Source organism: Camelus bactrianus, chromosome 1 (assembly GCF_048773025.1).
Source record: "Camelus bactrianus isolate YW-2024 breed Bactrian camel chromosome 1, ASM4877302v1, whole genome shotgun sequence".
NCBI lineage: Eukaryota > Metazoa > Chordata > Mammalia > Artiodactyla > Camelidae > Camelus > Camelus bactrianus.
Genome location: NC_133539.1, coordinates 40,493,342 through 40,507,280, shown reverse-complemented (window position 1 = coordinate 40,507,280; position 13,939 = coordinate 40,493,342). Strand labels below are relative to the sequence as shown.

At 41.4% G+C, this 13,939-nt stretch overlaps 1 protein-coding gene across 3 annotated transcripts in view; it reads right to left on the bottom strand.

Moving 5' to 3' along the window:
* Positions 1 to 13,939, bottom strand: part of COL8A1 (collagen type VIII alpha 1 chain) — a 497,220-nt gene that overhangs the window by 344,521 nt on the left and 138,760 nt on the right. The window contains exon 4 of one of the 3 annotated variants that reach the window (XM_010966407.3): positions 6,454 to 11,077. The exons of 1 other annotated variant lie outside the window; for it this stretch is intronic. In XM_010966407.3, coding sequence (XP_010964709.1) covers positions 9,168 to 11,077 — 1,910 coding nt within the window. In that variant the 3' untranslated portion in view covers positions 6,454 to 9,167. Of the gene's footprint in view, positions 1 to 6,453; positions 11,078 to 13,939 lie in introns of those variants that run through there. One more of the 3 variants, XM_010966408.3, reaches the window with a different exon arrangement.

Here is a 13,939-nt window from a genome sequence, read left to right as displayed (position 1 = left end):
AGGTCCACCAGCGAATATCCACTATAGATGAGATGCTGAACACCCAGGTGGACATAAAGCAGATTGTATTTTCCAAAGGTGGCCACCAGTGTCTCCCATCCCACATGCTCTTCTTACCATGTGACCTTGACACTCCTCCCATTGAGTGGTGGGGTCTGGCTTCCTTTTCTGTGAACCTGGGCAGGCATTTGTCACCTTCACTGATAGAATATGGTAGAAAGGATATTCTGTGACTTCTGAGGCTAGATCTTAAAAATTCTATGCATTTCCACCTTGCTCCCTTGGGATGCCCACTTGGAACCCAGGTATGATACAATGAGAAAGCCCAAGGTAGGCCACACAGAGAAACCACATGGAAAGGACATGTCCCACAGCTCAGCTGAGATCCCTGATGACAGCCAGCATCCACAGCCAGATGTGTAAATGAAGATGCTTCCAGATGATTACAGGTCCCGGTTGTTGATTTCCCTCCCAGACATCACGGAGCAGAGACAAACCATCCCCACTCTGTCCTCAGAAGTGAATTCCTGACCCATTTTCTCATGTAAGAAAAAACCTGCAGTGGAACCGGTGTTTCTCCTCTGGCTATGAGAGGGAGACCTTGTTCCTTGGGGATCTGTAAGTTGCAGAAACCATGCTTACTTCCCCTCTCCTGTCAGCTGTAGGGTACCCTGCTTAGAGTGGCAATGAATTTTCCATCTTTCTCCCCACAGGGCTAGGTGAGGTCAGGTGGCTGAAATAAAACTTACTTTTAAAAAAAATTCACATCTTGAATATGTATGAGCTCTAAAGATCGCCTCATTTAGAGGAAGAAAAACCTAATCTTTGGAACCAGAAAATTGACATGGAGATTGCATGTTAAGGTTTGAAGAAGAAAGGAAACCATTCCTTTTTGCACTCTGGGCTCATCGGGTAAAGGTAGACTGCCTCCAGCAGCTGGATCTTAAGGCCCCTAGAAGGTCACATCCGCTGAGGCAGAGGAGGTGCAGTAGGTGGTAGTCCCCTGAGTGATCTGCAGAGCCTCCCTGGGAGAGGCTGGAACTTGTGGTTTCCGGACCACCACAGTGGTGCTGCTTAGACTCTTTACCCATTTGGCGAACACTGTGGTGAACCTGGAGGTAAGGGAGGCTGCCAGAGGTCATAACCCTACCAGGGACTTGTCCTATTAGCAGATGTTGTCCTTCTAGTTTTTAATTTTTTTAATTACTTTTTAAATTGTGGTAAAATACACATAACATAAAATTTACCATCTTGACTAATTTTAAGTGTACAGTTCAGTAGCATTAAGTACAATCACATTGTTGTGCAATGCTCACCACCATCCATGTCCAGAACTCTTTTCATCTTGCAAAACAAACTCTACACCCAGTAAGCAATAATTCCGCATTCCTGCCTCCCTGCTAGTGCCTGGAAATCACCCTTCTACTTTCTGCCTCTATGAATTTGACTTCTCCAGGCACCTCATATCAGTGGAACATGCAATATTTGTCCTTTCATCATTGGCTTATTTCTCTTAGCATCCTGCCCTCCAGGATAATCTGTGATGTTGCATGTATCATAATTTCCTTCTTTTTAAGGCTGAGTAATATTCCACTGTATGTATATACCACATTTTGCTTATCGATTCATTCATCAAAGGACATTTGGGTTGCTTCCACTTTTTAGATATTGTGAATAATGCAGCTATGAATATGAATGTACAAATATCTATTTGAGTCTCTGCTTTTAGTTCTTTGGGGTATATACCCAGAACTGGAAATGTTGGGTCATATGGTAATTCTGTTTTTCATTTTTGGGGGAACCTCCATACAGTTTTCCATAGCTGCTGCCCAATTTCACTTTTTCCACCAGCAGTGCACAAGGGTTCCAATTTCTCCATATCCTCACCAACACTTATTTTTTGTGTTGTTTTGTCTTGTTTCATAATAGTTGTGAGGTGTTCCCTTTAGTTTTTAAAGCCAGCTGCCCTCATATCTTCTAAGGGGTCAGGATGTCACCATGACATCTGTCAATATACAGTCTTCTGGTAGCTGTCTGTCTCTGTTGTCTCTGGTCAGGACTAAGAAATAACTGAGGTCATCTCTTTCTTTTGAGGCAAGCTAATATTCTAAACCCTCACTGGCAGTTGTTTGCTTCTTAGGCAACTGAAAATTGTATCTCCTGCCTTTAGGCAATATGACGTGATACCTCAGAACATGGACTGTGGAGCCAGACGCTTGAGTTAAAACCTTGGCATTGTCATTTATTACATCTTGGACAAGTTACTTTGCCTCAGTTTCTTCAGCTGTAAAATGGGGCTAATAATAGAGGTATTATAAGGAGTAACTAAGTTAATACATAAAATTACTTCAAGAATTTCTGGTCCAGGGTTGTCACCCAGTAAACTGTAGCAGTCGTTACCGACATCTTCATGCACCCTCCCAAGTACCGTTATTACCTACTGTTTTACAGGTGCAAAAGCTGAAGTTTAGAGACGTTAAATAATTGACTCAAGGTATCACAGCTTCTAAATAGAGGAGCCAAGATTTGTTCTGAGTCTGGCCCCAGAGCCCTCTCCTAACATGTTCTATGGTGACTCTGGTTTGGCAGAACAAATGACAAGAACAGCATTGTCCTTGGTGAAGAAAGGCAGCTACTAGTAGCGGCCAGTTGGAGCCTGGTAGGCATTCCAGCAGCCTTCCCCATCTTGTCTCTCACCCCACAAATGAAGAGCAGATGTGAATGCTGCTGCCAGCCACTCACTTGTCAGATGAGAACTGACTTGGCCGTGATCATTATAAAATTAATTTTTAGGCCTTGGTGGTTTCAACAAAGTATGTGAATTGTAGGTCTCCACAAGAATCATAAACTTTAATTTAGAAGTGCTTTTGAATCTAATAAAAATCTATTTTTACTTGTATTAAAGTAGCAAAGGGGAAAAAAAAATCCCTCTGGAAAGGTTCTGGATGCCTCAAAGGAAAATTCTATTAGATGGTTCTGTGTTTCAGTAACACACATGAGAAACTTCTGAATAATTTGTTAAAACAGGATGGATGGTTAAAATGGGATGATGTGACCCACTTTTTAAATTTAAATTTCATTGCCCTTATCTCCAGGAAGTAGCAAAAATAGTTTCTAACAATAAAAATTATTAACAGCTATTTGACATCATAAAGAATAATTTGAGCATAAAATTTATCCTGATACAAATATTGGTTTTGAAAATGAAAGCTTCAGAAATTCTGTGTAACTCTTTGCTAGAAGAAAGATAATCTAACGCTACTCCATAGGTATTTTTCTTTTCTGTGATACGAAATGAGCACGAACATTTGCAATTTTAGAGACGTAAGGACCATTAAAGAGAAAAATTTTTCTGAAATACAGTAGAACGTGATTTACACTCTTTATCAGCCCTGTGTATTTGGAATTCATTGTAATTCCGTATGAATTGAGATGACATTTCCCTTTGCTGTATCTATGACGAAAGGATTTGTTAAATAAACTCCTACAGCAAGTAAGGGAGGACATTTTAAAGCAATTTAATCATTTGTGTCTGCAAATGGTGCTACTGATTTCAAGTGAGTCTTTTCTCTCTCTTATTACAACAGGCCACTAGGTCTCTCTCCAGGCTCATGGCTCCACCTTTCACCTTTCTAGCAAATGCACATCTGGGGCACAGGCATCTCCTGCCGTCAGGTAAATCCCATGAGTCTGTACGTAAACTGAGCATCCTCTTCTTTCCCTGCCTGGAGCAGGCTCCGCAGTAGACTAATTCTGTCAGTGGTACCATCCCTGTTTTCCAAGTGTATCAGTGAGAGGAAACTACCTTTGAGTCAAGCTTCCTTCTCCCTCATAAGGCCATTCTGGGATTGTCCCCAGGTTCAGACTAGTCTTTCAACTGTCTCTTCAGTTCTCCATTCTTCTTCATTCCATTTGCTAGCCCTTGAAGTAGCTCCATTGTTATGTAGGCCTTAAACTCTGACGTCTGACCCTCACTTTGAGATTGGTTCGGCCCCCTTAACCATCAACCCATCATCCCACTCTTGTTTGAAGCTGTTCTGAGTTCCTCACTGGTTTTGCTACTTGTAACTTACCTTCTCCATAGAATCATCAAAGTAATTTTTCTAAAATACTTATTTCATGTAATTTTCCCACTTAATGACCTAAAATGTTTTCTTATTGCATATTAGATAAAATATAACTATCTTTCCTATATGTAAAGCCTTATATCACTTGACCCTTCTTTGGTTATTAAGTCCATTTCCTTTACTGATCCTTCAGTAGCTCTTCTGATCTAGTCAGGCCATTTCTCTTATCTCAGCCTCCTTCCCCCCAGACACACACATGCACACACACACACAATGTCAGTTTCCTCCTCTGTCTATTAGAGGAAGAGGGCTATTCCTCTTGGGATGCCCTGTGTTTCATTCATCCAAATTCTATCCAACTGAAGATGATGTCTCTAAACGTCATGTCCAAAAAACCTTATCTGAGATTGTTTCATCCCACAATAGGCTTCTAAGTAAGCTTGGAATATATAATCTTCTGTATAATCTTATAATCTCAGATCTGGATTTAGTCCCACCTCACGTCGAGTTTAACACTACCTCCCACAGCAGCCTTGAGAGATTCATTCTTCCCTACAGCCTGGTGCTGGATCAGCATTCTGCAATGAGCTGTGGGTGCAAAGATGAAACAACGAGGTGTTCTCAAGAATTTTTACACCCTCTCTAATAAGAGAGACAAACAGTACAGTTGCAAAGCAGGAAAAGTGAAGGGACGGAAGATTGTACAAGGCAGGATGGTGACTAAATCTGAGCAATAGAGAAGAGGGGGTGATGCTTGTGCTGTGTCCTGAGGGCTGAGGAGGAATTCTCCAGCAGACAGGTCAGAGGAGGCCTTCCCAGGAAGGGAGCGGCACGGCTTGGTCTTTCTCTTTCTGAACTTCACTAGCACGAATGCAGCCAGTCGGCATCACACCACCCTTGTTTGTGTATCACCTGGAAATCAGTTTGTTTAACATCTTGATGTCTTCCAAACAGAAGACATTTTAAAACAAAATGGTCATATTTTCTGTTGCTTTTGTATCCCTCACGTCTAATAATATCAAGTGCAAAGTAGGGGCTACTTTGTCTTTTGTTTTACCTTTAAGGGATTCTATAGACCCATTATAATGATGGATTTGCCCCGCTCATCCGGCATTCCAAATTCCAACCGCTTATTCCTTCTTGACTCTGTCTCCTGTATCTCTCTTTCCATTTACTTTTGTGACCAACAGTGTGTGCACACGAGATGACTGATCCATGCTATGAAAGAGTCTTTGGCTATGGAATGAAATAGAGCTAGTTGTTCTATGTGGGAATGGAATTTTTGTGGTTTTGAGCTTCCAGATTGTTGGTTTAAAATTACTATATATAAAATAGATAAACAATAAGGACGTACTGTATAGCACAGGGAACTATATTCAGTTTCTTGTAATAACATATAATGGAAAACATCTGAAAAAATGTGTATGTATGTTTATATATAACTGAATTGCTTTGCTGTACACCTGAAACTAACATTGTAAATCAACTACACTTCAACAACAAAAAACCAAATTGATGGTTTAAACAAGTGAGTTAAGCTGTCACAGACTAGTGCTGCAGACTTGCTTGTCGAATGATTTGAATAACTTCTTTATAATATCCTAGACATAAGTTATAATCACTCTGAGCTTGATAAGTTACCATGAAAGAATTCTTTCCTTATCAGTGATACTTATTAAGACCCTTAGGTTCTTGAAACGGATCTGCTTCTGCTCTATAGCTCCACTCACCATTACCTCCCCTCAAAATATTTGTCTCTGGTGTGGCAAAGTATGATAAAATTGAGTATTTGAAGATGGGTTTCTTGTGGAGAAAAGAGATCTGTGGCAGTTTTTCCTTTCAGGTTGGATGTGACAGATGCAGCAGCTAACTGTTCCCTAATATCTTTTCTCTCTTCTTCCGTATTAATAGAACCTCTGATTTTTAACTGGACATGTGGTTGCCCTGAATAAATATTCAGTTTCCCATACTCCCTTGCAGGTGGCTGTAGCAATGTGACTAAATTTGCAGCATGGGATGTGGGAGGCCCAAGCAACCGCTGTGTTGATTCCTTTAAGAAGGAATCATGCTCTCCCTTTCCTGATTTTTTTCTCCTTCCCACTGGCTGGAATGTGGCTGTGATGGTTAGCTATCCTGGACCTTGGAGATGAGAGCCACACCTCAGGGTGAAAAAGTAACAAAGTAGAAGGAACCTGCGGCCCTGGCTGAAGCTACCAAATGAAATCTAGCCTGTTTATGCTTGAAGCTGGTATGTCAAAGATCAATACTCGTTCTGGTTAAGCTGGGATTTAGGTCTCTGTTTTAGCAGCTAATAAACACCTTGGGGGATAAAAAGTTATGACGTTCAAACAGAGTTAGCTGAGTGATATGAACAAGATGAGAAACGTACTTTTAAAGGTATTTAATAAGACTTTTTTTCCAAATCAGTACAAATATTTAAATACAAAAATGATTTGCTATTGACAAGTCTCAAATCTATCGTGGAAACTCAAAAAAGTTACCAGTCTGTTCACTGTTCTTGGTATTCTGTGAAATATTTGAGAACAGTCACCCACTGCGGACATTCTTTTCCCCTGTGGGATGTCATACTGCATTAAAACTCTGTATTTAAATAACAATATTGCCAGTTTGGTCCGTTTCACATGGAAAAGTTCTAGTTAATTTTGAATAAAATAGGGATTGTAGCAGTATCCCTAGGCTTTAGAACATGTGATTGTTTCATCTGCTTTTACACTAAATGTGTTAACATGATGTGCAACACTCAAAAGGGCAACACAGATACATAATTATTTAAAACTCTTTTTTAAATTAAATGGAGTAATTCATTTAGCTCTGAGATTAGCACCATTGTAGAATACACAGAATCTGGCATATATTTTGCTCCTCCCCTATCTAAAAGTTAGAAGCATATGCCTGATAATACACGCACACACACACACACAAAGGCAATTGAGTAACAACTAATAAATAAGTTGGAAGGTATTTGAAAGTGAAGTTTGGTTTTAACTCAAGAGGTACTTTCTCTCTTGGTGGAAATAAAAAGCCCATACATGTACAGATAAATACAGTTTTACAAATCAGCTGATATGACTTGCTTCCAAGCCATTTCAATGCAGCTATTCAGCAGTCGGAGCCCAGTGGATCCATGTGACCCCCGTAGTCATCAGCCCTAAACCAGCATCCTTAAGACCAACCCAAAGGATATTTGACTACATCCATGCTGTCTACTTTGAAAACGAAGGTTGGGTGGGACATCTTTTTACTGGGAAAAGCTTGACATAGAGTTAGCCATGAAGAAACTGTGTGGTGATGAACTAATTTCTCTGTTTAAGAAGTGGAGACATAATGGCGCTGGTATACCATACGGGAAAAAGAGATATTAGGCTGAGGAGAATTTTCTTGATGCTTAAAAATGATTCAGATTTAATATAGACACAATTCCATGTGTGTTTATACCGTATTTATTTGTGTATTTTCCCATCTGTACCTATCCCCTCATTTCCTCACTCTTAATTTTTAGAAAGAGATACAAGATTCCACCACCAGAGCCCCACATTATTTCCCCTCAGTGGCTTACAGCGTCAGCAGCAGACTCTTAGCCGACCTGAGATGCTTCGTTTCTGAGACCAGATTTGAATGTGCGAAGCAGTTAGTATATACTTAAGTGAAAACCTGGAAAAATATTTATTTTTCACTTTAAACTCGTATTGACTCCTATACTTAGTACAGGGTGACATAAAAAGCATGGGCCGTCATTGCCCTTTGACATTCCAGATAGCTCTTCCACAGGTTACTTCTAAAGAAACAGTTCTTTTCCTGCAATTTTAGTACCTACAGCAGGAAGTAGTACATCTATTTTTTAATTTAAAACTTCAGAAATTATTTTTCAAAATAAAATTATTTTTCTATGTAATTCTGAAACTCCCCCTTGCCCTTCCCCAAATAAAGGATGGCTTGGATTTGGGAAGTTCACTTTGGAACATCAGACAACACACTGGTTTGCATAGGTACTATACAGGGAAATTTCTTCAAAGTTCAACGGCTACTAAGAAGTATTGATATCCCCTTCATGGATGAAACCTCATCGTCATCATTTGAGTGTGTAGGCAGAGGAAGGGGAGCATTATATGCATATAAACACAATAACTGCTATTGATAGTGAACATTCCACAAAACTGGAAAGTTATGGGGGGAGAGGGTTATTTTTTTCTTATGACTTCCAGGTGTTTATATTAGTTGGGCCATAATGGAAATTACATGGAGGGAAGAAGAAAAAATAAAAATCACAGGAAAAAAAAACAAGCAAAAAGAACCCTTGAGGAATAAATCAGTTAATTATTGCTCATGCCTCCCAGCTGATTTGCTAGCTCCTTTAGGAGCACTGTCTTAGGTCCCACAGAAGTGTCTCTCCAGTTCTAGTCAGAGAGAAAGCACTAGTAAATACACTACAGTTGATTGGTTCTCTTGTTCTTCTAGGGACACCAGACACGCAATTGTGAATAGGACTCGTTGCTAAAAGACACAGCCTCAGACAGGGGAGAAATATGCCTTGGACTAAAGCCCTACCCTGGTTCCTGGATCCTGGTCCCCCTCTTACTGGGGGGGTGGGTAACATTGCAGAACTCCTCCCCACATTCTGTGACAAAATATCTGGGCAAATACAGAGGAAATTATGCAAGTAAATACGGTATGTAATTGTTATCATTGACATTTCTTTAAGCCATATTTATAAATATTTTGAAGTAAACAATATGAGTGAGTGACTTTCATTAGCTATAATCCTTCATACTGAAATACTTTGATCTGAATAAGCAGGTTATCATGGAAGCACATAACATACAACAGCTAATATGATTCCAGTGGGTACAACACAAGTGTCAGTACTTGATACATAAAATCTATCCCATCATTTTCAATGACAAGCTGCTGTGCAGAGCACTAAACATGCATCTTAGTTTTTATTTGTACATGATGGTTCAAATTTTCACTTAAATATAACTTTCCAACTATATAAATGTTTTGAAGCAATTATGTTTTTCATTTGGATGTTTTGGTGCATCATTTTCTTTTCTTCTATTATATCTCTCTCTTTTTTCTTTTTTACATGGGATACAATAAATATCCTGAAAAAGAGGAATGGACGTACTGCCCAGCATACAGTCCCGCAGCCTGTTCAGAGGGCATCTGGAGGAACACGCGGTCTCCGGGCCGAAGCAGCAGCACCGCACTCCCGGACGCCTGGTCCAGAAAGCCCTTCTTGTACTCATCGTACGTGTACATCATGGGCTCGTTGTTCTTGAACAGAGCAACCCACACGTTGCCCCCCTTGCAGTGAACATGGTATGCAAAGTAGTAGACCCCGGGGACCTCGCAGGTGAAGATGCCCGTCTGTGGGTTGTAGTTCTGTCTGCCGTTATAGAGCAGTTTGTCAAACTTCACGGGGGCCCCCACAGGTGGGAAAGGTGCAGTCAGCTCAGCAGTAAATGCAGGCATCTCGTAGGCTGGCCCTCCGTTCTTGCCTTTCTTAGCCCCATAGGCGTGGGGGGGTTTCACTCCATCAATTCCCAGCCCCATATCAGGCAGATACTCTCCATGGGGTGGTGGTGTTGGGGGCATCACAGCTGGGAGGCCTGGGGGGCCGGGAGGGCCTGGGGGCCCTGGAAGGCCAGGCTGGCCTTGGGGACCAAGGGCACCAGGCTTCCCTGGGGGGCCATGTAGTCCTGCTACTCCAGGCTTCCCTACTCCAGGGAACCCAGGGGGGCCTGGGAGGCCCGGTTCCCCTTTGGGGCCTGGAATTCCAGGTGGTCCAATGGGACCACTCGGTCCTGCAATCCCTGGGATGCCTGGAGGGCCCTGCAAACCCTGAGCCCCCGGGATTCCTGGTTCTCCCTTCGGTCCAAGCAGCCCTGGAGCACCGGGGAGCCCTGGCAAACCTTTGTGCCCAGCTTCCCCCTTGGGCCCTATGGGACCTGGCAAACCCCTCATGCCCGGGGGCCCCACTTCACCAAGGAAACCTGGCTTTCCTGGGAAGCCTTGAAGCCCTGGCTCACCCTTGGGACCTGGTGGCCCCTGTGGCCCCACAATCCCACCTTCTCCTTTGGGTCCTGGAAAACCAATTGCACCTGGAGGGCCCATGGGACCTGGGATTCCAGGCAGGCCTGGCTCTCCTGGAGGACCCCCCATTCCAGGGGCACCTACTGGTCCTTTCTCTCCTCTTGGCCCCAGAGCCCCAGGAACACCCCCTACACCTCTGTCACCTTTGGGTCCTGGGAAGCCTGGTTTCCCAATCCCCGGAAGGCCTGGGGGTCCTGGCAGCCCTGGCAGTCCTTGCTCCCCTTTGCCACCTGGAAATCCTGGCTGGCCTGGGATCCCGTCCTGGCCTGGTTTTCCAACTCCGGGCATCCCAGGAGGTCCTTGAACTCCTGGGACCCCAATAGGGCCTTGTGGCCCAGGTTCGCCTGGAGGGCCTGGCTTTCCCAGGGGGCCCTGGGGCCCAGGGAAGCCTGTCACTCCTGGTTTGCCCACTCCTGGAAGTCCGACAGGGCCAGGAGGGCCGTGCATCCCTGGAGGACCCTTCAGGCCTGGCAAACCTGGCATCCCAAAGCCCTTCTCTCCTTTAGGACCCTGAAGGCCTGGAGGTCCTGGTGGTCCTTTAGGTCCTCGCTCACCCTTGGCACCTGGTTGCCCTGGTAACCCTGGCCCACCTGGCTTCCCAATACCAGGAAGTCCGTGAGGCCCTGGAGGGCCTTGCGGTCCTGGGATCCCCATAGGCCCAATCTCCCCTTTGGGTCCAATTTCGCCTTTTGCCCCAGGCATTCCCATGGCTCCTGGCTTTCCTGGCATTCCAGGCATACCTGGCTTTCCAATTCCTGGATATCCCTGTGGCCCTGGTTTTCCTTTGATTCCAGGTATCCCATGACCTGGTAAACCAGGGGGCCCAGGTGGTCCTCTTGGGCCAGGCTCTCCACGGGGACCTTGCTCCCCTCGTAAACTGGCTAATGGTATTTCTACTGGGAAACAGGAAAGAGAGAAAGAGGGAGGCAGGAAGAGAGGAAAAGAGAGAGGGAGAGAGATTAATACTGATTGTATTTCACTTCATTTCAATCATTATTTAGTTCCGACACATTTGTCTATCACTTAACGAGAGGAAAAACTAGGAATGATGTGTTCAGGTTTCAGGACTGTCTGTTATCAGTACTTCATGGACAATCAGCTGGTAATTTCTTCATCATATTTGAGATACTGTTTTGAGAACTAGTATCTGCAGCTGTTTCTATCAGCGCTGGTTAAGTAAAAGAGCTAAAAAGTAATAAACATTTTTCTCTAATACAAAACTTGGAGATAATGTGGTATGTTCACAATAAAGAATTCAAAAAAGGATAAAGAAAAGTCAAAGTTGCCTATAAACCCACTACTCAGAGATAATAGCTTAACATTTATATGTATTTCCATCTCATGTGTTCTAGGTATATATATGTTGTACACACACACACATATATAATATATACTAAAAATGAAAAATATATAGTGTGTGTATTTTAAACAATGTTGGAGTCGTTATTCATTTTTATTTTTTCTATTTTTAATGTTAGACTGCATTTTCCATGTCCTTGATTTTCTAAATATAATTTATGACAAAATAATATTTCCTCTTGTGCTGAAATACAATGTGATGTAGAGGATGAAGGTCATTATCATGTGGATTCAGGGAAGAACAGAAGCATTTTATTTTGTATGTGGCTTAATAACATCTTCTACATCTGTCCTCTAGAGTCAAATAGATGACTTTATTTCTTTAATATACTGTAGGATTTCCTAAGCCTCAAATATTAATTCTTTAATAGGTTATTTCTCATTTACAAATTTGGTTTTTCAAATAGGAGATGTGAATAAGTTATTTTAGGGTGATAAGCAGTATGGATAAGAAATTGAGCTGGGATTAGGAGCAGGAAGCTCAACTTCTCTTCCTGTCTTGAAATGAGATCTTGACTGGTCAATTAAATGTCTCACTTTAGTGGGTCACCTTCAGTGTCTCGGTTTGCCTATCTGTACAGCAAAAATAATACACCCACACTACAAGATTAGATAATAGATGTGAAAGGCCTTATGCTTTCTTGAACGGTTATTAAAATACAAAGCACATGTTATTGTAATGATTATGCTGTGCCTTGCAGAGAAATACAGCTCTGGATATTCCATGCTACTGGGAGTAATGAATGACATAAAGCAAGAAAATCTATGGTCCCAAAGTCTTATTTTAACCAGCAGTTGCCTTTTAATCCTGACCATTGTATCTTTCACTGAGCTACTGTTAGAGAACAGAATAGAACCATAGGATTCATTTTTTCCAAATTCCCCAATTGCAGTGTGGTACCCATCTGAATAAATACAGGAATTGCCAAAAGCCAGGCAGGCCATTCAAGAAAGGAAGGTTCATGTATAACTGAAAAATTGTGCTCTACACTGAAATTTGACACAACATTGTAAAATGACTATTACTCAATAAAAAAAAGTTAAAAAAAAAAAAGAAGGAAAGAAAGAAAGGAAGGAAAACAAATGGCCAAGATAATCCCTTAAGTGGAATATCACCTGCTAAAGAGAACTGTGAATACTTCTTTTATGCTAATAGGTATTCTATGGTACTATTAAGGTGTGCTGTTTCTAAGCAGGAATTGTGTAGCTCCTATATCAAGAGAGCATTTGGCAGGGTCACATCTTATTCAGCAGGAATCCTGGTGTCTAGCATGTGCCTGGAAGATACTCTGTTCTTACTTAGGGTTTATTGAACGACCAGCTGTAGCAACTCAAAGTTCTTATGGTGCTTTAGCATTTATTTAGTACTTTTACTTCCCTTATGTCATTGATTCTCTCAATTATCTTACTTTATAGATGAAGAAATGTACTTTCAGAGAGGTTAAATGGCTAGGTGTGTCTCACTTTTGGCCTGTAGGCATCCAGGCCTCTTAGCACCAAACCCATTAGTTCCCCAGAGGTAGAGCTTCCTCCTTTTGCCAGAATCAGTGGGAATGATTTCTATGTCCTCAGCGGGATTGCTACTCTGATGCAGTTCCTTTCCTACAAATGCTGGGTTTCCTAGAATGCCAGATAAACCAACTGAATTTTTAAGAAAGTGTCTCTCACAGTGATAGGCACTTTGCAGGTGTTGAATAACTGATGAATATGCCTAGAAAGTAATGGAGAGAGTTTCAGTTACCATCTCTAGATGCAGCCTGTACTCTACAGGTTCCTCTGTCAATTATTGAGAGACATATATAGCAATTCAATTAGAACAGTCTTAAAAACATTTATCTGGCATCTAGTTTGCAAAATGCTTTCATATGATATTCTTTTTAAAAAATTTTACATTTAATTAATGTTTTCTATTTTTATTTTTTAAATTCTAATTTTTTATTGAAGTGTAGTCAATTTACAATGATAGTTTCAGGTGTACAGCATGATTCAGTTATACATATATATTTTTTTCCTTTTCAGATTCTTTTCCAATATGATGTTATAAGAAATTGAATATAGTTCCCTGTGCAATACAGTAGGTCCTTGTTGTTTATTTTATATATAGTAATATGTGTCTGTTAATCCCCAACCCTTAATTTATCCCATCCTGCCCTTTCCCCTTTGGTAACCATAGTTTGTTTTCTATGTCTGTGAGTCTGGTTTTGGGTTGTAAATAGGATTTTTTTTATTCCATATATTAGTGATATCATATGATATTTGTCTTTCTCTGTCTGACTTACTTCACTTAATAAATAATCTCTAAGTCCATCCATGTTGTTGCAAATGGCATTATTTCATTCTTTATATGGCTGAGTAATATTCCATTGTATATATATACTACATATTCATCTGTTGATGGA